The 26401-nt window shown below is 42.0% G+C and overlaps 1 protein-coding gene across 6 annotated transcripts in view; it reads left to right on the forward strand.

Annotated features, from left to right (window-relative positions):
- glra1 (glycine receptor, alpha 1) overlaps positions 1 to 26401 on the forward strand; it is a 105117-nt gene that overhangs the window by 61591 nt on the left and 17125 nt on the right. For all 6 annotated transcript variants that reach the window (XR_008828449.1, XM_056382938.1, XM_056382939.1 and 3 more), the window contains 5 exons: positions 2399 to 2622; positions 8530 to 8612; positions 9151 to 9288; positions 17420 to 17634; positions 21301 to 21447. Coding sequence is in view for 5 of the 6 variants with exons in the window: in XM_056382938.1 (XP_056238913.1) it covers positions 2399 to 2622; positions 8530 to 8612; positions 9151 to 9288; positions 17420 to 17634; positions 21301 to 21447 (807 nt within the window). In the remaining variant the exon portion in view is untranslated. The remainder of the gene's footprint in view (positions 1 to 2398; positions 2623 to 8529; positions 8613 to 9150; positions 9289 to 17419; positions 17635 to 21300; positions 21448 to 26401) is intronic.

The following is a 26401-nucleotide window of genomic DNA, read 5'->3' on the forward strand; positions in this document are numbered from 1 at the left end:
TATACAGGACGTACCGTGCATCACACGAGGGTTTAACGTCACAGACGGGACTTGGACTTTGGAATATTTAAGCTAAACTAAATCTTTGGCTCAAGATTTCTCTCCTGCCTCCATTTGACATGATTTAAAAAAAAAATTTCTTTAGAAAATATTTGTGGGTATTAGGGGCCAGAGTATGAAGCCTGCAGTATTAAAGTAGCTTTGAAGTAGTGTTGATACCAGGCTTCAATACTGGAGTATCACCGTCCCCGCAATCCCTGTATCCACTGTGTTCATCCATACTACTACTACTACTACTCCTAAATTATCCACTGGTTTTCATGCACACACACAGAATGAGCTGTTTCTTTTTTTATTATTATATTTTAAAATAAAGAGAAGATTCATGGATGAGACGTTTTGATATTTTGGAAGGACAAGGAAAGTGCTTAACAGCAACTAACCACGGTCAAATATTGCAAACAAAGAAAGGAATTGATCCCCTCCCAGAGTTAAGACACCAATTCATTAAATCAGCTATACACCCTGGACAGATCGCCACTCTCTACCACAAGTTAAAAAGCCTGTGATTTGCTACACGATGACAACATTGGTTGGCCTCATCCTGTTGCGACAGTAATAAAGTTTTGCTTTTGTAGTTTTTCAATGCAAAACAGAGCTGTGCGCCTCGATCTTCGGGTAAATCCTATCTTGCGGACAGTGTTTGCACCCGAGCATCAGAAACAACTGCAGTTATTTATGCCGCTGCTGCTTCGTTTTTTACCTAAAATAAATCCTTCATAAACCCAACGGACGTATTCCTCAACATCTCTTCTCTGTAGGATCTGTGAGATTGAAATACGGTACATCCGGCCCAGAGGCCTCGTCTTAGAAACATGCTGTACGGAGCGATTTATCCTCTGTTCATCCATCCCTCTGTCCGTCTGCTGTATCACTCCATCTCCCTGTGCAAGACTGAAGAGGCAGCAGCAGCTCAGTGACCTTCAGCTTCCTTCCACACATTTTTTTTGTTTGTTTTGTAACAGCAACCGTAGTTTAAGCGCTTCAGAAACAAATCTTTCAACAAACTTTTATCAATAAAACAACAGGAAACAAAAGCCTCCAAGACTAAAAAAAAAGAACAATATGAATGTAGGGTTTTTTAAAAGAGTGGATTGTTGTGGACTCTGAGGCAGCAAACACACGGATGAGGGGGAAGATCTCGGATAAAGCTCGAAGCCACAACAATCTCTTACATTCACATAAAGCAGAAAATGACATATGGATGAAGAGCCGTAACCACCTGCTCATCGAACCGCGAAATCCTGTCCATCACTCCGTCTCTTTGTCTGCCGGTATCTGTCGACCCTTTTCCTCCGTGTGGAGTTACAGCATCTTGACTCAGCAGTGCAATGACCCTTGACGAGCCTTTTTTTTTCCCTCCCTTTTTCATCATCTTTCCTTTTTCTTTTTCTTTTTCCTTTTTTTTAAGGGAGCATCTCCCCCGCGGAGACTTCTTACCTCCTCCTGCTCAATGTGTTTCATGGAGTTATGCTTTCTAACTTGTGCTGTTTCGTTGTAAATCAATTTCTGAGCCGAATCAATTTCCCCTCCAACCCGTCTCGTCTGCCTGGCGGACGCAGTCGTGGGCGGAGAGAGCGCCGGTGCTAGTGATGGGATAATGTGAGCTAAAAGATGAGAGGTGGATGTGTGGTTGATGCATTGCGTTCTGCTCCTGTGGGTGTGGACATTATTCTCCCATTGTTTCTTCTCTGCTGATAAATTTCCTTTTGCGTAATTGCTGAATGTTTGAAGGAAGTATAAGGAGCTCTTGCTCTCTTGATTCAAATCTGACATCGAGTTGTTGATGTTTGAACGGCAGTGTTTTGGTGTCAGGCTTCAAAACCCACAGAATAAGTCGTTCCATCACTGATAAGATTTTTCCTCATCTTGTTGTCCTCTTTTCTCCGACGCCAGTTTGAGAGCGTTGTAGAACGACCATTGATCTGACTAATTTCTGATACGGAAATATCAATACCTCACACCTCACTTCCGTTGTGTTGCGGGTTTTTGCAGCGGGTTTCTTCAGTTGAAGTGTGTTGAGCTCTCAGGGCCACCGTACACGTCGCTTGCTTCCACCACAAATTGTATCTGTCAGTCGTCAGTTTGATCATTTTGGAAAAGAACCTCTCTCCTCTGAGAAACGACCACAGTGGCCTTCAAACACCCGACCGCTGCTCGACCTCTGACCTCCTGCAGTCTCTCTCTGTTGGAAGCAAATAGACATCCCATCATTTTAAAATCATTGGATGCTCTTAAAGTAGCTTCGTTGTGAGTAATGTTTGTCAGTAAATATGTGATCATCCTTACTCCGCCGTTCATCTGCAGTAAATAAAATAAACTCTCCGTCTTTTCCCAGGACTACAGGGTGAACATCTTCCTGAGACAGCAGTGGAACGACCCCCGGCTGGCCTACAGCGAGTACCCCGACGACTCGCTGGACCTCGACCCCTCCATGTTGGACTCCATCTGGAAACCCGACTTGTTCTTTGCCAACGAGAAGGGCGCCAACTTCCACGAGGTCACCACCGACAACAAGCTGCTGCGCATCTCTAAAAACGGCAACGTGCTCTACAGCATACGGTGAGTGGAGGAAGTGTGAGAGAAAGTCGGCGTGCGTCCATCTATGAAAGCACTGTTGAGTTAATGAGTTAATTTTAATGAACTCAGAGAAACTGAACCATGATCTTATGTTTGTGCCTTTTTCTAATTATTGTGCAAATGGCCACAACTTTTAATAGGAAATACTTGCACATTTAATAAGATGTGGTTTTGCATGTGCGTTTTATTAAGCACCCCAATTTATTTTTAAATGAAACTCATTTCAGATAAACAGAATTATGCTGTCACACGTCATCATTATCCTTAATCCTTAATTTCTTCCCAATTAGCTTCTGTATTTCTGCGTCTTGTTCAGACATGACCAGCAGAATTAGAAACCGCCGCACCTTGAACATATTTGTAGAAAGATAATTTTAAAAAGGCGCGAGAGGAAGAGAAAAAGTTTTAAAGATAAAGGAAGTTTTGAGGTTTTATTGGAACAAGTTTTAAAGCTGTGATGGACGATGGAGAGCGACTCTCCGGCTCAAGAGGCCTTCATCCGCCGCTTCAGAGTGGCTCTTATTGCGTCAGAGCTGGAGGTTTTTATTTCCTCCTTGGCTCTTGATTCCTCCCTTCTTTTCTTTTTTTTTTCTTTGCATCTCCACCTCGTCCCTTTCAAGGCTCTCAGAGTTATAGCCGCCCTCAGCCGACAAAACCTTTCAGCCTGCTGGTGCCTCCTTCTCCTCCTCGCTTTTATTGCCTCTGCTCAGGGGCGAATGAGAAAGCGTTGCAGAGGCCGCGGTAATCTACTCAGCCTGTTAGTATTCCAGCGGCGAGCCCGATCTGTTATCAACCTCAGTTTTCACCTTCATGTCCAGCAGGAGGAGGGAGCGAGATTGGTCCTTTATAAATATCGTCAGGAAAGGGATGAACCCCGCACTCTTCCTCCGCTGCGTTCATTTTTTAACTTGACAACATCAGAATGAACCCTCCGTTGATCAGCCTGATCTCGGAGGCGACGAGGCGGCTCGGGGTATTAAACCGTCCCGAGGGAAGGGGGGGGGGGGGGCAGGAAAGTGGTGCCTTGTAAATGTTGTTTACTCTCTTTTTTTGATGTTTATCGCTCAACGGGGGGGGGGGGGTCGTGACCGATGGCCGCGTCTCCTCCAAGATGAAAGTGAATTTTTTGAGATTGGACAGCCAGGTTCACGTGTTTAGTCCAATCTCCTGCGGCGCTTCAAACAGACACGCAGGGCTTCCTCTGAACTGATGCGCTGACCCACGTGATGCACGTGGAGAAAGCTACGATGAATTAATTTAATCGTGTTGTCATTCAGTGTTTTCTCTAAAATGACGAAGATATTTAGGGAAGATTAAATGTGAGAATTTATTATTAAATTTTTCATATTTTTTTCTGGCTTTGACTTTTGTTCAAAAGCTTAAACACGTTTACATTCATCTCATAAAGACCGTAAGTGGTCATGTGATGAACGACTCTCCTGTCAAAGTTCCACCAAACATGGAGGAAACCCGAGACTTTGACACCAGTGGTTTATTTTTTGACGCACTCGCACCTGAACCTTTAACCGAGCCTCAAACACAAGGACGACCTTTCACAGCATCACATCATTTATGCATTAGCTGTTTTTACACTTTTACAAGTGACATCAGTCGCGTTATAGAGACGCTCGTGTGTCAGTGTCACTGGGGAACAAGGACAAGTGGCACATTTTATCTCGTAGTTTAGACTTTCAACTTCTTCTTTGGATTTTTTTATTTGTCCTGCAAGACAGATGACACACAGTAATACTCACAGACCGAAACATAAAATACACAAATCATAATAAAATGCAGGAAACATAGAAATAAAAAGAACGTTAACACCTACATTAAATTACATTAAATACAGAATAATGTACAATGATAATAAGATTTATTTATATAGCACCTTTGAAAACACAGTTACAAAGTGCTTTACAAGACGAGTTAAAAATAAACAAACAAAAAGATTAAATATAGTTTAAAGGTTTTACAACACTGGGGAGGAGATGTAAGAGAAAAGTATAATAATGAGCTTCAGTAAAAATTAGATAAAACTGTCTAAAATGATTAAATTAATTGATAGGATAAGAAACAAGAGAATCATTTAATATACGTATATTTTTTCTGAGTAAAAAGAAGAACCCACATATTATTATTACTTAATATAATATTTATATTTAATATCAGACTGTTTGATTTAAAGGAGAGATTTTCAAACTGTGAGGGTCGAGAGTTGAAGGGAGAAGCAGAGGTGCATGCTGGGTTTCTAAAAATAAAGAGACATTAGTTATTGTAGTTTATTCCTCTGACTCGGCTGCTCACCAACACGTTCAGCAGCTGGAGCTGAAGCAGAGTGTGTGACGCGGCTCATGGAGGCAGTTAAGGCACTTATAACGCCCCGAGCCTTGACTACTGAATTTGCATCAAAAATTGAACTGAGGCGTAACTCAATCTAATATGAACACACAGACATGATATTCATATTTTTATATTCAGTCTAAATTTAACTTTCCGAGGAGATCATCTTCTCCAATGTCCACCATGAATAAATATCCATAAATTCCCTTAAAAACCGTAGAAAAAAGACTCATTATAACTCCAGAACTCCCCTGAGAATCTTCACATTTTTAAGTTTTCTTCAGTCAGTTTTAAAATGATCCAGTGATACTTGTCTGTGCGAACACAAACTGCTAATAGCTCATTTGGAATACTTAAAGTGACAGAACAAACATAGGATAAAAATATAGAGCCCAAGTTAAAACATTATAGTTTATTTTGAGCTCAGATTTTTAATAATAAAATAAAAATAAGAATAAAATAAATCCTGTAGTCTTTAATGTCACCACTCTCCTGTTTAAGTGGTCTCAGACTTGTGGCCCCCACTGTTGAGCTGTGCCTCTATCCTGCAATAGTAATGTACTAGCACAAAAGCAGCTGCAGGGTTTGAGGTTCAACTCCCTCTGAAGCAGCGGCAGCACAAAGCAAGGCACTAACTTTGTCAGCATTTGGCATCGAGGTGTCACGATGCAGCAGCAGACAGAAACCACAGCGCTGAGTCGCTCTCTCTCTCTCTCTCTCTCTCTGGGAGAAAAAGTGGGACATCTGTGGAGACTACGTTATGTGTGTAATACATATTCAGCATTCTGTCAGGGACGTGTAACAATGTGCAAACGCCGCAAACTTTATTCGGTACATCAGGCCGACTGGACGTGTGTGTTGTAACAGCGGGTCTTCCTGTTAGAGCAGAACAGAAGGGCTGAGCGTGTGCAGCGAAATCACCTCGTGCACGTCGCGACAACCTGCTGACAGCTCAGACTCCGCAGAGATAAAACCGGAGCTGGACTCGATCCGGTTTTTTTTAAAAACAGTTTGTGATTCAGAGACCAAGTCCAGTTGTGGTGATGTACTATTTGAGCATTACCTGTAAAGTCATACGACAGGTAACAAGCTCCCTGATTGCCACAATGTATCACTGAGCAAACAGCAACAAAGTGAAGCCTAGCAGTTGCAGTGCATTGTGGGAAATGACAGCAATGTTAAATAATGTATTTAAGATGGACAGTAAACAATATCTTGCTATATTAAGGCTCAAAGTTTCATTACTGGCAGCAGAAAAACAATCTCGCTTCGAGGTCCATTTAGTAGCTGCAGCTTTCAATTGTATAACAAGGTCTTCATCAGCAGATGGAGTTGAAAGATGTTTGAATTTCCCGTTTTGTTCTAGCACTTTAAAGGCTTCAGAGAGGTTCAGAGTTCATTCTGTGACAACTGGGTAAATTCAAGATCATGGGATTCGATCGAAAGCTCCGGAACAGCTACTAAATGGACCTTGTTCTCTCAAATCTGGGGGGGGGGTTTTCTTTATTTTGATACACACAGTCTTGCGTTGCTGTGAGGCTTTGTGTGGGTATTGATGCCAAATTGCTAAATCGATTTATTATTGAACAATTATAAAGCAGTAAATCTGCCGTCATTAAAAAAACACAAATAAGCAACAATTAAATACATTTTTAACAACAATAATAAATCGATAGTGATTTTATTTCTAAATGGTTTAGTTTTTTTTTAAACAGAGATGATTCTGCGGTGTCCATAATCTCACGTAAACCGGCAGCTAGTTTTACAACAGGAAATGTGGCGGTCTAACGGGCATGGAGCAGTAATAGTCTGGAAACATATTTTATTTTTCCAGTGGTGGATATCTCATTTTGAAATGAAAGTCTTTAATTTCAGTAATGCATCATATCAGTAATAAAAATGCATTTTCCATTAATTTCTAAGGGGGGAAAAAAAGTTTAATTTAGCGTTGATACATTCCCTCCATGTGACAGCAGTAATTAATTTTGCTGCCTGAGACTCAGAAATCTAATGTGTCACCACGACGACGCGGGACCGGCTTCCCTGAACATTTTAATTTTCAGGGTCTCACGGATCAGCCTTGCATGAAACAAGATTCATTCCCATGTTGCTGCACGCCTGCTCAGCCACAGGTTTTCATCCTGTTAGTCCTCCAGCAGAGAAGAAGAAGAAGAGCTGAGGTTTGCAGGGAGACTGTGACCTCTAACGTCACGTTTCTCTGAGGCGGAGGGTTTTCTGTTGCCTTCCCCAACACTGATTATCATGTTGGGGAAGTGAGTGAGAAAAGGTAATGAGTGAATTATTGATATAAATGATGAGATAATTCATTCAGTCTGTTTGAGTGAGTTAAAGGATGTCGAGTAGTTTTTAGTAAATGTTACTCTAACAGGAGGAAATAATGCATTTGCTGGGGATTATATTCAGTTGCGGATGAATACTCATATCACCAGACTCACTATTTTTTAAAGCTCGATGGGAGAGGAGGCTCTGAGCCTCTCTTCTGATTGGCTGACTGTTTTCTGAGTGATCCAATAAAAATACAGCAGATTTCAGGTAAAAACACTCAGAGAAACCAAATCCTGCAAGGTTTGGATGGTGGGTCCAGGTGGGCGGGGCTTGGTGACTGCTTTGTTGTGACATCACAAAGTTCCAGAAGTCCTGACGGCTGGTTTTAAGGCTCAGTTTCTGAATACAGGCTGTGTGAATTTCTCTGTGGACTGAGGCTTTGATACTTTCACAGTATTAATATAGAAGCTAGACCTGATCTATAATCACACTACACATGGACACAGACCTTTTTATTATATTGACCTTTAATTTTTAAGAAGTAGTACCCACAAGAAGAGCCCAGAGCGACTTCTTCAGACAGTCTTCAACCCAAAGATACTCAGTTCAGTTAAATTCAATATTGATTCAGTTCATTCGATCAATATTACATTTACACAGGTGATCCCACAGAGAGAGACAGCGAGTCGCCACATTGGAGAAGCTTGAAATCTGATGAATGACTTTAAAATGATTCCACCACATTGATTTTAGATCACTGATTAATTGACTAATTGTTTCAGTGGCTACTAATCCAATCAAATCTGTTTTTATCAAACGTTTTATGTCTTCATCAAAACAACTCAAGTTGCTTCTATTTTCATCAAATCTGTTCTTATCATTTAATTAGTTTTCATTCAAATCTGGGACATTAGTCAGATAATACGACAGTAATGAATTAAGCCATTGTTTACTTTGTATTCTTCATTAGTCAGTGTGGATAACAGTGGTGACACAACAGTGGTATTTTTAATGCCCAAAAAACTGCGAAACATGTTCATTTTTATCCATTTAAAACATCCTGGTCTGTCAGTGTTGGGCACGGCAGCCTGGCACTGGCTGGTTGAGTAACGCTGATAAAGCTCTGGATAATCCTCTTAGTCTAAGTGATGCTGCGTGTGTGTGTGTGTGTGTGTGTGTGTGTGTGTGTGTGTGTGTGTGTGTGTGTGTGTGTGTGTGTGTGTGTGTGTGTGTGTGTGTGTGTGTGTGTGTGTGTGTTTGCAGAATAACACTGGTCTTGGCCTGTCCCATGGATCTGAAGAACTTCCCTATGGACGTGCAGACCTGCATCATGCAGCTGGAGAGCTGTGAGTAATAACAAACACACACACACACACACACACACACACACACAGTGAGGGGTACGTGGAGAGCATCAGTCGATCAGTCACTGAGCAGCTGGCAGGGCGAGAGATATGATATAGATTTCTTGTGGCCTTTTCATTCTTTGAGGAGACGTGAGAGGAATCAGAGCGGCAGCAGCTGAATATCAAAGAGCTCTGTACTTCCGCAGAGCAGGTCAGTGATCACAACACAGGAAGAACAACACCTCGCTCACTGATACTCGATGTCAGGGCTGATTCTAAAGCTTCAAAAGGAAGCGACAGATACTGAGAAGCTTGATAAAGTCACTGTCTGACAGCGGGGACACGTGTTTTAAGCTGTGAATTAATATCCGCACTGATCAGCTGTGAGTTTACCTCGTGTGAGAAGGTCTTAAAGGAACAGTGCAGGTGGAAGTTTCCTCCTGTTCCTCCCTGTACCCCGACCACAGAAAGAACAAAATAAACGATCCACACACCAATTAAAACAGTCTAACCTCCTGTTCCCTGCTGCCTCCTCCAGTCGGCTACACCATGAACGACCTCATATTCGAGTGGGACGAGAAGGGAGCCGTGCAGGTGGCTGACGGCCTGACGCTACCTCAGTTCATACTCAAAGAGGAGAAGGACCTGCGCTACTGCACCAAGCACTACAACACAGGTGAGTTGGGCCGAGATGGTCCGCCCTCTCTCTCTCTCTCTCTCTTCATTTTCCACCTGTTGTTGTCAACGCTGCTGAAATCTTCATCTTCATCCTCAAAGTTTTTATCTTTCGAAAACAAATGGAAAAAGCTGCAGTGGTGGTATTAACCTCAGTCTCAGCCGATCTGATCACAGGTAGACAGAAGAAGTCCAGGTGTGAACACAGTTGAGATCCGATCCGAGCCCACAGGTGGAGCTTTTCAAACGCTGCTTCACCGACACTGCCATAATCAAAAGGGTGCGTTTGATATATGTTGCAGTGAGAGGAGGATTGCAGACAACTGTTACACGTTGTTGGAAAAACACTGTTGTGTGTTTCTCAGGTTATAAAAACATGTTCCTCCTTCTCTCTCTCTCGTCCTAGTCCTCACCTCACTCTGTCTTCTTTCGTACTCGTTTTTATTTTCATTTTCTGTCTGTTTCTCTCCAGGCTTTGTAAAAGAAAAAGAGGGAATAGAACGAGGGATGTCTCTCCGTTTAATAAAGGGAGAACATTATTGAAATTCAGACGTGGAAAATCACATATTCTGTGAAATAAAGAGAGGGAGATGTTAGAAATGTTTTCCTGGAGACAGGGCTGAAATCCTGTGTGAGTCAGACACAGAATTTCATTCTTATTGGAAAGTGTGAAATGTGGAAATAACTGAAATGGAAATGCGTATTCCCCAAATGTTTTTATTTCCTCCCAGTGTCATGAAACTTTCAGTGTGCCTCCAAAGTTTGTTTCAGCCACAGACTCAGAAATAACTGCTGATTTATTCACTTTTCTTTTCTTTTTTATTTGTTTTCTGGGCAAATAATCATAAAAAAAATGTGAAAATACAATAAAAAATGAAGGATTCAGTGTAAAATGAGGAAAGGGGAAACAGAGAATGGTCAAAGATAAATAGGATTAGAGATTAGAAGACAACAGAAGAGGACAAAGAGAAATCTGCAGAAAAGAATAACAAAGAGGAGAGAATAGAAGAAAAGATGCGGAGGATTAAGAGAAGAATAGAAGGTACTGGAAGGAAGGACGGAGAGAAAGGACTGTATCATGTCATGTGAAAAGGAAACTGAAGAGCAGCAGAAATCAGAAAAGAAAAACACGAGCGAGGAGAATCTAGCCGAGGACGGGAGGAGGAGGAGGGGGAGACGGGGGCGTCCGCCACGCTCTGTTTCTCCCTCCAGGTCCTCCAAGTGTGGCTGAAAACCATCTGTCCGGTCCACCTCGCCAGTCCACAATTCTTACACTCCAGAGAAAACACACCATCTATAAATATAAAGAGTATCTGGTTGAACCGGACAGAGAAGATACGAACTGGAGCAGAGCCGGTTCTGTTGAAACGTTCAGGAAATTAACCTTCAACGTCACGTGCACGGCAGACATGCAAGTCAACACCTGCACCCAACATCCTTCAAAGTATTTTAATCATTTAATTTGATTAAAAATAATTAACATACTGCTGTTGTTTTATTCTCATATCAAAGTTCTATTAACGTCACAGCTTTACAGAGGCTGCACAGTTTTAATATATATATATTACATTTTATCATTGCATTATTATGCTTTTATTTTGAAATTATTATAAGATATTTCAACTTAATTCTGAAAATCTCACATCTATTTCCTCTTGTTTGGTTCCTCCTTAAATTAGGTCCAAAACATCCATTTGCAGGAACCACAGGAACATAGAAGAACAGTGTTCTCACAGCTAGACTTTATTCACATGAAAGCATCGTGACGTGTTTCTGTGACGCCGCCCTCCATTTTGTTTTCTGATCAATAAAAACAGAAGTGAAGCGAAACAAACTTTTCAAGGAAACTTTCCTCTGCAAAGATACAAAAAAATGACAGGTCGCATTAAAATCCATCTCCAAAACATCAAGCCACTGGTCAGTGTGTGTGTGTGTGTGTGTGTGTGTGTGTGTGTGTGTGTGTGTGTGTGTGTGTGTGTGTGTGTGTGTGTGTGTGTGTGTGTGTGTGTGTGTGTGTGTGTGTGTGTGTGTGTGTGTGTGTGTGTGTTTGTGTGCAGCTGGCTGATTAGTTCAGATTCAGAGCCATCACTCACACAAAGGTTGACGTCTGCTGTCGCCGCTGAGGAGATGAATGATCCACCTCCAGACGAGGAGCCTTGACACGGCTCAGCACCGACACACACACACACACACACACACACACACACACACACACACACACACAAACACTTAAATCCATATCCTCATATATGCACGCACAATGAATAGATAATCCACAGTTTGTTATATAAATACATGTAAGTCAGTCTCGCCCCGTGTGTGATTCCTTTTATGGTATTTCCTGTTTCGAAATTAAAATTGTCCCCATAGAAATGAATAGGTGAAATAACTTGTCAATCCATTTGATCGGACGCCAATAAAGTAGAAATATCTACTGTATTATCAGCAAGTTTTGTTCAGTTTGTGTTCGATTATGACAAATTTTCCATATTAAAAACAAGTACCATCGTCATAAAAACCTGACAATAGTGTAATAAGCATAAACACACTTAAACCTGTGAGGTCGACGGATGTTTCTGTTAATATCTCTGCGATAATACAACGTAGAAATATGATTTAAATGTTGTTTGAATCTGTCGACTCTCCTCTTTCCCGTCTGTATTCTTGTGAGATCGTACGTGTCTCATATCCGGAGCCAGAAGGCCTCGAAACAGGCCTCGAAAGTCTGGTTAAAGTAGAGTGACAGACAACACTCTGACTCAGTGATATTACAAAATGTCATTTTAGGCATTTATTATAGATTTATCTTCTATTTTACTCATATATCGCATTATTTTTATGAGCCTAAGAAGAAGCATTTAAAAGATAAATTTAAGAAATAATGTAGAAATACAGAAAATATCCTCCATCCAAATAAAACATGAAGGAAAATTAGATAAATTATTATTATGAGTTTGAGGCTCTTCCTTGTTTTAAGAGCGTCATTATTTCAGTTTGTGTTCAGATGAAACATATTCCTAATAAAGTTGGATTGAATCGACTTGTCACTAACAAACACAGATGACTCCGGCGCAGGAGCAGCTGCGGTTTACTGTGGACCTGAAGGGGATTTGAAGGCCACACATACACAGGGTGTGAGACGGGATGTTGCCTCACGGTCCCTTAACTGTCTAATCCAGGACTGGCAGCATATCATCGCTGTCCTGTGAAAACCATGTATCTCCAGTAGGTCAACTTTTCATGAATGGGTTTTAATTGGAAACTAAAACGGAACAATAATTTCTCTTGATCGTGAATTTTAGTCGATTAATTTGGAGATGTTTTATTGAAGCAAATAATAAATGTCCCTTAAAACCAAAACTAGGAGCTAGAAGAGGCTGAAAGGCTCTGCAGAGATTCAAGGCGACTCCTGTCAGATCTGACTACAACCAGTTTAAACCTCGTTTCTTTTTCTTCATGAATTCTTCAAGGACAATTTACTCCCTTCGCTTTCTCCCTTTCCTTTTCTTGTATTCCTGTTTCTGCCCCTTTCTCATCTCATCTCCGGCCCATTACTCACCAGCCATGCTGCTGCTCCTCTGTGACCGTGTCCACGTACATTTGTGCGCATTTGTGCACAAGTGTGTGTGTGTGTGTGTGTGTGTGTTAGCGTGCCCGGTTGAGCGTGCACACGCCTCACTGCTTCCCAATCAAGCTCTAAGAGGGAATTAAGGTGTCGTTTTTCCTCAGATTTATTAGCTGCAGTCTATTGTGACTCTCTCTCTCTCTCTTTCTCTCTTTCTTTCCTCCACTCTCACTGACTCTTGTCTTTTTCTTATTTCTTTCCATCCCCCCATCCTCCCAATACACACACACACACCTACACACACACACACACCCACACACACAGAAAAAGCCCTGTTTGAAATACTAATTACGGTTTCTGCTGCATTGCAGGGCACCTTTGTTTTCAGGGCTGCTGATATGTTTGTGGTGTGTTTCGGTACGAGAGGTGTTTACACCCAAACACACACACAGACACACAACATGATGCATTAACACAAACCTTAATCGACATCTAACATGTTTGATCCCATCCTCTACCACAACGTTAAACCTGGATCTGAATCTCGTCCTGAAACCAGAGACGACTTCGGCTCAGCAGCCAGTTTCTACTGTTTATCTCTCATTTGTCTCGATGAAAAAATAACATTATGTGGCCGTGATGATCCTCCAGGGTCGTCTCAGAGCAGTGGTTCCCAACCTGTGTGCTGTGTGGGCCGTGAAGGTATTGCAATTGAGCCGACAAATCATTCGCAAAAAATGCAAAAAATCCCCTCTGTGAAACGAAAAAGAAAAATTGAGCTTCCCCTTCATATTGTTGTCTGTCACGTTTCCTGCGAATTCAGCCACAGATACGCCCCCTTTTAAAGTAGCTATATGTAAGTTTTGTCACTGCTACAAAGCTAACGTTAGCATCCACAGCTGTTTAATTACCAGTTGCGAGTTCATCATCGAGCTTTATTCCTTTACTCACCGACAGCTGTGTCCAGCTGTGGAAAGAAACACCAGTGTTGACTCTTGTCTCTATCACGTTTTTTCTCCTACTGATGTTAGCATGCTAACCAGCTAGCTCCAGCGCATCCCATCACTTTCTGTATCCTCCAATCTGCCCTGAAGACCATCACTGATGAAACCATTTAACACAGGGCTGGTTTCAGATGTTTTCACTTTGTAAATCTGTCCTCAGTTAATGTCCTCACTTGCCAACAGCGTCCTCTGTCTCAGATGATATTCTCAAAGTTTTTCACCTTTACTGGATGGATGGTCGTTTAGAAACAGGCAGGAAACAAGAGGAGAGAGAGTGTGCATCATGCTGCAGGGGTCCCACTATGGACCTCAACACAAATCAACCCACACACACACACACACACGCACACGTACATGCACACGCACACAGAGGGTCAGTGAAGGAATGGATTTTAAAGTGATATACACATAAGAACACACACAATGACTGGAATCAATACGTGTGTGTGTGTGTGTGTGTGTGTGTGTGTGTGTGTGTGTGTGTGTGTGTGTGTGTGTGTGTGTGTGTGTGTGTGTGTGTGTGTGTGTGTGTGTGTGTTTCCAGAAACATGGACACACACACACACACACACACACACACACACACTCAGCCCCCACAGTGAGATAGGGGCCCGGCTGAATAATTTCAATCTTCTTATCAGATGGAAAATATGGACAGCACTTAAAAGCTCTGAAGTGTATCACAGCTATAAATCAAGTCCATCCTCATCGACTCTCCTCCTCCTCCTCCTCCTCCTCCTCCTCCTCCTCCTCCTCTCTTCCTCCTCCTTCTGCTGTCATTTTCTCCTTCCCTCTTTCCCCCTGTCCTCTCATATCTTCCTCTCCTCCTCATCCCTCTCTCCTCTCGCTCTAACGTCACATTTCCTCCACTCTCTGCTGCCTTTTCTCTGCTTTCCCGATCTTCTCCTCCTCTCCCTCTCCCTCTTCAGTCTTTTAGGGTTAACTCTAATTGATGAGACTGCCTTCCATTGATCTTCTTTGATTAAATGGATCGTCGGCCATCTTGCTCTCTGGCTCTCTTGTGGTTTATTATGAGGCTCGGGGCACTCATTACATTACGGAGAAAGAGGGATTTTTTCCTTTTTTTGCTCTTGCTACTATACTGCAATGTAAATAAGCCCACTGCAGAGTGTGTTAATTTAATTATCTGTTGCAGATTTTCTTGTTTTTATAAAGAAAATTTCACTTTCTGTGTTTCACATACCAAAGCATGTGTGCAGTATTTTCAGTAGCACATCTATATTTTCATTTTTATCCAGAACCATGTGTAGCCCGTTCGATGAAATAGAGTATTTGTTGCTATGAGCAGTGATAGGCGTCATGAAAAGACCTACACCTATAGAAACCTGTGGCAGGTGGTTGCTGGGGGGGGTGCGGTGAATTAAAAAAACAGTAAGGTGTGTTGGTGAAAGGTGAAAGTCTTACGAGGGAGCGAAGAGGCAGGAAGTTCGTTTGCTGTGATGTCATCACTCCTCCCACGTGGCGACGAGCTGCGAACCGCCTTTCACATCACTATAGCAACGAGCGAGTGGCGCCGTAAATCCAGAACCTGGCATCCCGTGTTTGTTTTTCAAATATTCAACATGTTTGGTTTCATTTGATTTCCGGGGGGGGGGGGGGGGTTCTGGGTATTTGTGTGTCTCTCCGGTTTCCCGCCTGTGATTTACACTTGGCTTAGTGTGCGTGCTGGAGGAAGATGACATTTTGTCTCAGAGTTGTCAACGTCTTCCTTTTCTTTTTCCCGCTCTGGCTCATCCTTCCTTTTCACTGTCACTCCAACAACTCCTCCTCCTCCTCCTCTCCCCCTTCTCTCGCTCCCTCCCTCATCATTTCCACCTGCTTTTCCAGGGGACAGGTCTGTGTCAGTGTTTAGATAATGTGCCCTTTCAGATGGAGATGTCAGGGAATTCAGAAACACACTTCACTGCTAATGGAGCCGCACCGCCTCAGGGAAACTGTTGAAAGAACATTTTGTGCTTTTTACGTAGAGTTTAAACATCGACCAGCGTTATTATTTCTCTCTCTCTATCTCCTGCAAACAACCTCGTGTTCTTGATGTCTCATTTCCAAACGAGACGTCCACGTTGAAAAACAGGACACCCGCTGAGACGAAAACGACTGTCTCCATGAATATGAAACTGAGGTGTGAATATCTTTGAAGCCACCTCATTACAAAATAATAACCTTTTTGGAAGGTGCAACCATCTCCGTTCCTATTACAACGCTGAACCCCAGAATAGATTTAAACTAAATGGTTTTGTACCTTTTTATAAATCATGATGCTGCTTTTAATTTTCACAGACATAAATCTTTAGAGCTCAAACTTTAATGTTGAAACAACGGCACCTTCTCTGTCAGCTTCTACTTTACCTCAGTCATCTCTGTATAATTGACTGACTAAGCTCATGAAGCACGTGTAGATATGTTTGAAGATGATTTTTTGTTTGCTCAAGTGTTCATGTTTCACTAACTCACACTTCTTTTCATGTATTTTCCTGATCCTTGAGTTTTCTGTCCATACGTAAAGACAAAAGACTCTTCTGCTGTACTGCATAGTAAAAAGTCATTATTTATTTATCGTCTATATACAGTTTATGTCTTTTACCAATATGTTTTAATAGTACAAACAAACAGCGACTGAAAAACTAAAAATAAAGACTAGTCACAGTTGGCCAATGCTGCTGCTGGTTAAAAGTCTATTGTTTTGTAGTTAAAATACAGGAAAACATATTGAAACCAACTGTTACTAAAAACTCTTTGCAGAACAGAAACAATTTTTCTATTTTCTAGTAACAACAGGTCGGTGAGCCAATCAGAAGAGAGGAGGCTCTGAGCCTCTCTTCTGATTGGCTGACTGTTTTCTTAGTGATCCAATAAAAATATAGCAGATTTCAGGTTTAAACACTCAGAGAAACCAGATCCTGTAAAGGTTTGGATGGTGGGTGCAGGTGGGCGGGGCTTGGTGACTGCTTTGTTGTGACATCACAAAGTTCCAGAAGTCCTGACGGCTGGTTTTAAGGCTCAGTTTCTGAATACAGGCTGTGTGCATTTCTCTGTGGACTGAGGCTTTGATACTTTCACAGTATTAATATAGAAGCAAAAACACATTAAAACAATAAGCAGGTGTCTATATGTTCAGTATAGTAGCAGATATTCATCTATTTTAGAATATGGACAGAAATTTATCTAATAAGTTTCAGCTTTTTTCTAGAAAGACAAAAACTCTCTCTGACGCTCTCGTTGCCTGAGGATCTCTGAGTCTTGTTCTTTTGTTCAGCAGGTTCATTTCCAACTACAGATAAGTGTGAGTGTAATGGTTTCCAGCGACAGTGTGTTCACCAGAGGTCAGATTGCCAGAATGTCATCAGAATAATAATCAGTTAAATTTTCTTTCTATAATCTGGCTTTTCCTTTCATTCCCCTCAACACCCGGTTTCCTCCAAATCATCCATCAAATGTTTCTTACTACTTCTCTTCTTCTAAAAATCTCTCCCTCATTGGTAATAAAAAAAATTAAATCTTCTCTATTCCCTCCTTTCTTCCTCGTTTCCCTCCTCCTCCAGGTAAATTCACCTGTATCGAGGCTCGTTTCCACCTGGAGCGTCAGATGGGTTACTACCTGATCCAGATGTACATCCCCTCGCTGCTCATCGTCATCCTGTCCTGGGTTTCCTTCTGGATCAACATGGACGCCGCGCCCGCCCGGGTGGGTCTGGGCATCACCACCGTGCTGACCATGACCACGCAGAGCTCCGGTTCCAGAGCCTCCCTGCCCAAGGTGAGGACAAATCAAACGCACCTTTCAGCGTCGGCGGCTGAGGAGAGAAAAAAGACAGAAATAAAGACATGAGGGAGAAATTAAAGATGTCCTTTCATTGACATATTTATGTTTGAGTGGATGGAGAGGGGGGAGACAGAGGGAGGGAGAGAACGATGGAGGGGAGGAGAGACGTTCAAGACAATGATGAAAAAAAAAACTTAAAAAACAACAGAAATCTTTTTCCTGAGACGGATTTTCAGATTAAAGGGGGAAAAATGCTCTGTGTTTGCGTGAGCCAGTAGGATTGTATAATTATGTCCAGGGAAGCTGTAATCCCCAACACACACACTCACACACACTCACACAGTCACACACACACACACACACACACACACACACACACACACACTCTCTCTGTTTGTTGACATTAGGTGCTTCATGCGCTCTAAAAATTGAACAAGTGAACCGTGATTCCTCTGCAGTTCAGCTGTCACAATAATGATCACACAGCACAGCTGAGCTTAGGTAGGCATACTGCTCACACACACACACACACACACACACACATCTGAGAGTGTGTGTGTGTGTGTGTGTGTGTGTGATTGATAGAAGACACACACACCTAAACACACAGCTCTTTTCACATGTCACAGAGGACTGCTGCACCGTGTCAGGCAAAGAAGAAGAAGGAGGAGAGGAGGAAACTAGAGAGGAGAGGAGACGAGAGAGGAAATGAAATAATGAAATAAGAGAGGTGAGGTGAGGAGAGAGAGGAGAGGAGGAAATGAGAGAGGAGGAGGAGAGGAAGTTGTGGATAATTTAGCAGAACCGTCCATGTTAATGTTATTGCACAAGCCACTGACATCAGGTTGTGGCACCAGTTCACCTGGAGACGACAGTGACGATCAGGTGACCTGACAACACTGTCTCCTACGAATGAGACGTTCATGCAGCAAATACGTTGAGAAGGAAACATAATTGCAGCCAGGTAAAGATTTTTGTTATTGGTGTAACGAGGAAATGTAGTTAATTAAGTCGTTTGATACAGAAAAACTTTGTTTTCGAGGAGACGAGGTTGCAGCAGAAACTCTGTTTGGCTGAATATACAGTTTAAACACTTATTGGAATATAAGATGAATAATAATGGTCAGAGCAGAAGGACTGACTGACTGACTGACTGACTGACTGACTGCTGCAGTCCTCCACTGTCTTCTTCCTCTTCTTCTCTGAACGTTGTTCTGTGAAGCATGAGTTCAGAAGCGCCTCTGCAGGCCGCTGGTCAGTTTGTCTGTCAGGAGCGCTCAGCCTCACAGAGACGGGACGGAGCGGGGGGACCGGCTCAGCCTCCGCGGTACCGGCACCGGGCCGACGCTTTGACTCAGCGATCTGAACCTCAGTAGATACATTTTTTAATTAAATCTTGATTTTTAATTTGTGGCTTTTCCGTCTGCCAAATTTTAGACGTCTTGAATGCTCATTAAAATTTAAACAAAAAACAAAAAGCTTATTTCATCTTATTTCTGATTGTAAACATTAACCACTGGAGAAAGTTATAAAGCTACAAATTGGCAGTAAAACAAAAAGACCCCCAGGAAATATGTGACATGATATCCAATAATTAGATGCACCCACTCTCCCTCCGTCTGCTTCATCTACTTCACTTTGTGCTTTACTTTTCCTCACTGCCTTTCAACCGACCCCAGAGGACGATGTATCGTGTGTTTGTGCAGGTTTAAAAGGTTGTTTCATGTGTATGAGTTTATGATTTTTGAATCTGCATGTTCTCCCAGTGACCAGAGAAATCCACAATAACATACTAAAGCAGCAGAGACAGTTTCCAAAACTCCTGAAAGTGGAAATCTGCCTCCAACTCTGTTCTATGTGTCTCCAAATCATTTTTATCGTGCTCTTAAGCTTTTAAAAAGCTTGTTATGGTTCTGTGGCTGCTCATACTTACTGTTTCACACAAAAGCAGAATACACCGCTTTAAATCCCATTTTTAAATCGTATCTTTCTAATCTCAGATCAATCTGTATCTTGGTATAGTTTACCATCACATCTCTCTCTCTCTCTCTCTCTCTCTCTCTCTCTCTCTCTCTCTCTGCCTGGATGACCAGCAAATCAAGTGGACCGGTTGACCGTTTAGACCTCAGCAGCTCTGGGGGGGGGGGTCATTGGAAGATAAATGTTTTCATAGGCATCAGACTCGGTGAAAACGAGCACGAATGACAACAAGGCAGAGCAGCAATGATAAGCATTATGTGTGTGTGTGTGTGTGTGTGTGTGTGTGTGTGTGTGTGTGTGTGTGTGTGTGTGTGTGTGTGAGAGATCTAAAGTCATAGCTTAATTGGATTTTAAGCGGCTGATTGTGGGTTTACTCTCTCTGTAACAGAGCAGGGATCTCCCTCTCTGTAATTGCAAGTGGAGATGGAGAGTTGTAATGACAGGCCGGCGTGAATGCACTTGAATAATGGTACTTGGTTGGCAGATAGGAATCAGACAATGATCCAACCAGACTTCATTTAGCCCTTATTATCTGGGCCGGCCTCACCTTGTCCATCTCGCTTCACACCGAGCTCGCCGTATGTAAAAGCTGCTGTCGTTCGACCGGTGATCGCACCTCGTGTTGTGTGTCTTTCTGTCCGTTCGGAGTTTCCCAGTACAGCACTGGTTTAACGTCTGACCTCGGCCGTCTGGAGTGGGGGAAGAGGTTTACTTTTCCTTCTCAGTATTATCCCTCCAACCTGGATTAACCCACAACTGTCCAGACGTCACCCCACGTCTTGTCCCTGGCCTCGCAGACTGTTGCCAGTTGTCCCATTAGGATTATATTAAAAATAATAATAATAATAATAATAATAATAATAAAGACTGTTTGCCCTTTGTTTTCATATTGCAAAGGCAGTAACATAAGAAGTATGAAACACAACTCTGTGTGTGTGTGTGTGTGCTAAAGTCAGCACTTCACTTATATATGTATGTATTTATTTTAATTAAATACAAAAATCCAAATGTCTTTTAATCTTGGATTGACATACAAGAGCATCCTCGAGGTTTAGTGCTGTTGAATTATGTTGAACCTAACACAACCTGTCTATAAGTTTAAATTTAAACCATTGTTGAGGGTCAAAGTTGAACAAGTTCAAAATGCGTATAAATCAGTCATTTTAGGAAAGACAATTCCCAGATGTCCCCTAAACGCCTCGCATGTAAACTATCGGTAGACGCTACAATTCACAGATGTCGCCTAAATGTCTCACGTAGACGCTAGCTACAGCACACATCATCAGGGGCCCCACTGAGGGGGGTTTGGGGCAGCAACAGTGTCACAGAGAGATTGAATGGGGTTTATAGTTGTGCCAGTATGAGGGGTCATTAGGGGCCCATTTTCCCCATGGGGGCCCTGAGCATTTGCCTGGTTTGTCTCTCCTGACGGTGCAACTCTGGTCACAAATTATAAAGTTTTATGGAACGTTTTATCTCCACCTGACACCGAACCAAACTCAAAGAGGACACGCAGCTTTTTATCCCGTTAGAGTTCCTTTATTCAGCAGCTTTATCAATCAGACACGGTTGCTAAGAGATTCATGACGCAACCACAAAAAGCCTGTAAACCCAGCAACCATCTAACTCTTTCTTTACTTCCTGTCCCGTCCTGCCCCCCCCCCCCCCCCCCCCCCCCAGGTGTCCTACGTAAAAGCCATCGACATCTGGATGGCCGTGTGTCTGCTGTTCGTGTTCTCCGCCCTGCTGGAATACGCCGCCGTCAACTTCATCGCCCGCCAGCACAAGGAGCTGCTGCGCTTCAGACGGAGGCGACGACACATGAAGGTGAAGACACGCTCACATCTGTGACATCAGCAAACATTTACATCCACATTTACATTCGTTTTGTTGTTTTGTTTGTTTTATTATCTTTCCACCAGTTGTGTGTTTCGTGCAGTGCATCAACAGAGAGATCAGTTCACTTAAACAGCTGATGACACAGAATAAAACCAGCTTTTTGTTGCTTTTTTAAAGAATAATACACAACTTAACAGGACAAACTGATAAACAATATTTTTTAATCAAACTCTGATCCATAATCCTCCATATCTGCCCTTTGCCTTCTGTCCTTCTGGCTGCTGGATGGACGTCAGCATCTTTAAGACGAGCTCTGTTTTCCAATGGTCACACACAAGCTCTACATTTTTTGCCCAGACTTTGGCGTTGTTGTCCGTAACCAGTCAAACAGAGAAGAGAAAACAAATATTTTAAACCTACAAATGTGTTGTTCTTAAAGGATGAAGAGTGGCGTCTCATCTGCCGCTGGGCACAGACTCCAGCTTTTTAGCAGGAAAAAAAAAAAACCATCTCAGGTTGTCCTCTGGTGGTTGTTGTTGTTGTTGTTGTTGTTGTTGTTGTGCACGAGAAAAACACCAGAACGCAGTTAAACTCCCTTAAAAACCCCCCCAGCTCTGCTCCCCCAGTCCTCGCGGCATCCTGAAAAATTCACTCCATGTTTGATGTTAGCTTTTGTGCGGCGCTCATCACCCGGCAGAAACAGGGGGCATCAATGTTTCATGGGCGGAGCGTTGAGCATGATTAAAGGCTGAGCTGCAGGGCAAACAGAGACCAGGCTCATAATGGATTCACGACGCAGAAGACGACAAAAAGAAAGAGAGGGGGAACTTTTCCTCCTCAGAAACTTTTGTTTGTGAAAATGCATCATTTACGAGGAAGCAACACGATGTTTGTTTTTCGTTTTCGGTTGGATGTGTAACGGTGTGAGAAAGTGTGTGTCCTGACTGAATCCTGCTTTTAATGCACTTTCAGCCTTTTATTTTTGATTATACATTATAATCAACATCCTGCCAAAAGCCAACTGTCAGACTTTTCACTGAGGCACTTTAGAAAACAGCGGCTCTCACCACAAAGTCCATTTAGTGGATTTGGAGCTTTCAGTTACAACACATTACCCTCATCAGTGGATGGAGTTTGACCAGTTTCACAGGAGAGAGTATAGATCCTCCAATACAAGTGGAAGTTGTTCAGTCAGATTGAGTCTTAAAGTACTTGATTTTAAAAATAAATTATTATTTACTTTATATTTATTCTCCTGTGAGGAACGCAGTGTATGATCTATCACGTTTTTCAAAATAAAAGGAAATTCATTCCCTGACTAAAAGCTCTGCTTCAAAGTAAGAGTACTTCATAGAAATGTCGTGGAGTCAAAAGGACGTTTGTCTTTAAAGTGTAGTGGATAAAAATAAATAAATAAAACTCAAGTAAAGTACATACTGGAAAATGTACTGAAGTACAGTGCTCAACTAAATGGAATTTATTACAACAATTTTAATTGAAATCACCAATTTTAATGGAAATGTTCAAATCAAAGAAAGTCTTCTCATGAATGTTGGCTAAATTTGATCTTGGAAACAGAAAACAGATCGTGAAATATGATCGAAAGCTCCAGAACAGCCACTAAAGGGACCTTGTGGTGAGATTGTTGTCTCAACGATCAAGACTGAACTTTGAATCTCAGGTTTTAAGTCGACATGGAGGTAAAATGTACATTGTTAATATTTAAAACGTCTCAGAATTATTTTTTAATATCTGTAATTGTGTGTGTGTGTGTGTGTGTGTGTGTGTGTGTGCTGGTTGATTTGCTCCTGCAGCATTTTAACAGTAATCACATCGACTTCATTCATCTCTTTTAGTTTGGACGTCCCTGTGAACTCAAAAACAAACATATCTTCCTCAAAACCACCTTAAATATTTCATTAACTGTCTCCGAGTGCACGAGGATGACGTTGGCTAAAATGAAGATGAAGTGGAGACCTGAAAATATGTCACTTTTATTTAATTTCTCGAACCTGCTTTGGATATATTTAGTAAAGCCTGACACTGTCATTTTTTCCCCGGAGGACTGTTGAGATGTATCAGGGGGGGTTTTTTCTTTTCTGTATTTGAAGCATTTAATCAATCAGCTCTTTATGTGCGGGTGTGTTCATCAGTCAGGAGTAAAGCCGTCAGGCCTGTGGGGAAAACTGAGGCGCTGCTTGATTGTGAAACTGGTGGTTTGTGTTTCTGTGGGTGGAGGGAAAGAAAACGCAAACCCCCACAAGAAATGCACGAAGAGTCTGCAGTGAACAATCTGTACAGTGTTGAATGTGTGTGTGTGTGTGTGTGTGTGGTGTGTGTGTGTGTGTGTGTGTCTGTGTGGGAGATTGTATCTATACGCCCGGTGAACATGCATGAGTGCATCCGCGAGTGCTGTCGTGCGTTTTGGTGTTGCAGGACATGTGTATCGTGCCTGCCGTGACTACAGCTGCTTGATTGAGTTTGACACGTTTTAGAGTGTGTGAGCGTGTCCGCGTGTTTCTGTATTTATGAGGACCTCGTGTCCTCACAAGGCCGGTGAGACGACACAGGTGCTGCCGTGTGAGGACATCGCGCCAGGAATCAGTTTAATTGAGTTCAATTTAAGTTTAATTTAAGTTTCGGTTGAAAGATGGAGTCAGCTACAAGTTTTCATCATCATTATTATTAGTTGTTATTATTATTATTATTATTATTATTGTTGGGATGACTGTTTTCCTTTAGATAAATTTTTTTACTCAATCATTAAAAAGTCTATAAAATGTCAGAAAATAGCAAAAAGAAATGTATAATCCAATTTCCAGAGGCGTCTTTAAATTACTTGTGTTCTCTGACCATCAGTTAAAAACCCCCAAAATATTCCAGCTGTGATGTAGAAAGAAAAAAAAAGGGTAGAAAATGTGTATTTTTGTTGCTCGATTATAAAAATGTATCGATAATAAAATCAGGCAAAAATCATTGTGAATTGCTAATGATGATAAAATGATAAAATAGCACATGTATCACTGCTGTGTATTGACCTGAGTTCATTGATTAGATTACTGGGCAAAGATTATTTAAAACTAAAAAAAAGTGGCAAAAATAAATATTTTTTCTGGAGTTTTTGGTTTGGCAGATTTAGGACGACAAAAAATGTAGGAATTTCAGATTCCTTTGGATTTTTCTAATCAGCACTGATTTAAACTTCAGAGCATCTTAAAACTGCGTTCAGGCAGTTTTCTCAGTCTAGTTCAGCTAGAACCTTTGGTTTTCAACCTTTTTGGCCTTTGACCCTTTGACAGGTTTTATACCTTTTGTAATTTATAATCAGCTCAACCAAACACTGGTGTTAAAACAGTCTGAGAGTCCTGAAGAAGGACGACTTGCTCGTATCACATGACCTTCACTGAAGCTGATCGAAAGCTCCGGAACAGCTTTGACCTTGAGGTGAGATTGTTTTTTCTCAGGTGAAAGAATTAAGGGTGAAGCTCAAGCCGACAGGGACAGGTAATCCTTACAATGTAAAGTGAGAGAGTTCATTACGACAGGCCAGACTCCATCTGCTGATGACGATCGCGTTATTGATCGTTAAATATTCTGTTCAGATCAGAACCTTCGGTCTGTGAACGGGCCTGAGCTGCCACATCAACCTCAGTCAATAAAGCGTAGTATGGAAGAGCAGAGAGGGAGCTGAGGGCGGTCGATGGAAAAAATATATAAAAATAAAATAAAAAAACTATAAATCCTAAATCCCATTGTTGTAATCCCCAATCCCCTGAGCTGCGATGGTAGGTGAAGAGGTAGATTAGTGGTCCGGCTGCCGCTGCACTTTCAGGTGAATCAGACACAAACGCAGACCTCGCTCTCTCCGGTTGTATGCCTTCCTCTATGTCTCTCGACCCTCTCTCAGCTCGAGAGCAGGAAGAGAGAGAGAGAGAGAGAGAGAGAGAACGAGCTAGAGGACCGCGGGCTCAGGATTGACCCACATCTGGCACACTGAACCTTTTGCATATTTTCTTTTTTTCTCTCTGTTACACAGTTTATTTCTGCTCGTATGATGAGAGCAGGAGGTGAATTTAGGCCGTCGGTGTGTTACGTCATTCGAGTTTTGTTAATGAAGGAGCTCGTCTGTTCAGTTGAGGTCAACGTGCTGACTTTAAAGCTGACGCCGTTTTTTTTATTTTTCCTTATGAATGAAATCCTTATCGATGTTTTTTTCACCCCACGCCGCTAATTCAGGTTCTCAGGTTGTTACGTAATGCGATTTGTTGTTTTTTTTTTGACAGTGAGGTTTTTCGGTGTCGTGTTGCGTAGCAGAAGCCGAATATAGCACAAAAACTGAGCTGTGTTTCATTTCACTTCATGTATTCTGCTCATGACATGTGTCAGATTCTGTCTGGAGGTGAATTCTGGCGACTGCGGAGTCTATTTTTCACACTGTGTGATTTATTCATCAGGGATTTTCTACCCGTAACACGTAGCGGAAAAAGCGAACGTATGTGAACACACACTTAACCAGTTACTTCTGCCTTTTCACACCGAAGACGGCGATGTTTCTGAAAGTGGAAACGTCACCTTAGATTGGATGAAAAATTTAATGGAAACGGATGAAGTGCTTTGCAGCAGAGAACCAGATAGAGCGGGGGGGGGGGGTCAAGTGTCGTGAAAGTAATCAAACAGATAATTGTTGTGTAAAAGTGACAATAATTCACACAAAATAATACACCAAGTGTTATTTATTATTCCAGTCTGCGTAGAAATTCTCATTCTCATTTTTTTTTTCTTTAATTTGATTTAAAACCAAATGGAAAGTGGCGCTTTATGGTTTCTCTTCTGATTGGCCGACTGTTTCCTCAGCGATCCAATAAAAATATAACAGATTTCAGGTAAAAACACTCAGAGAAACCAAATCCTGTAAAGGTTTGGATGGTGGGTCCAGGTGGGC

The sequence above is a fragment of the Seriola aureovittata genome, chromosome 8 (assembly GCF_021018895.1).
Source record: "Seriola aureovittata isolate HTS-2021-v1 ecotype China chromosome 8, ASM2101889v1, whole genome shotgun sequence".
Classification (NCBI taxonomy): Eukaryota; Metazoa; Chordata; class Actinopteri; order Carangiformes; family Carangidae; genus Seriola; species Seriola aureovittata.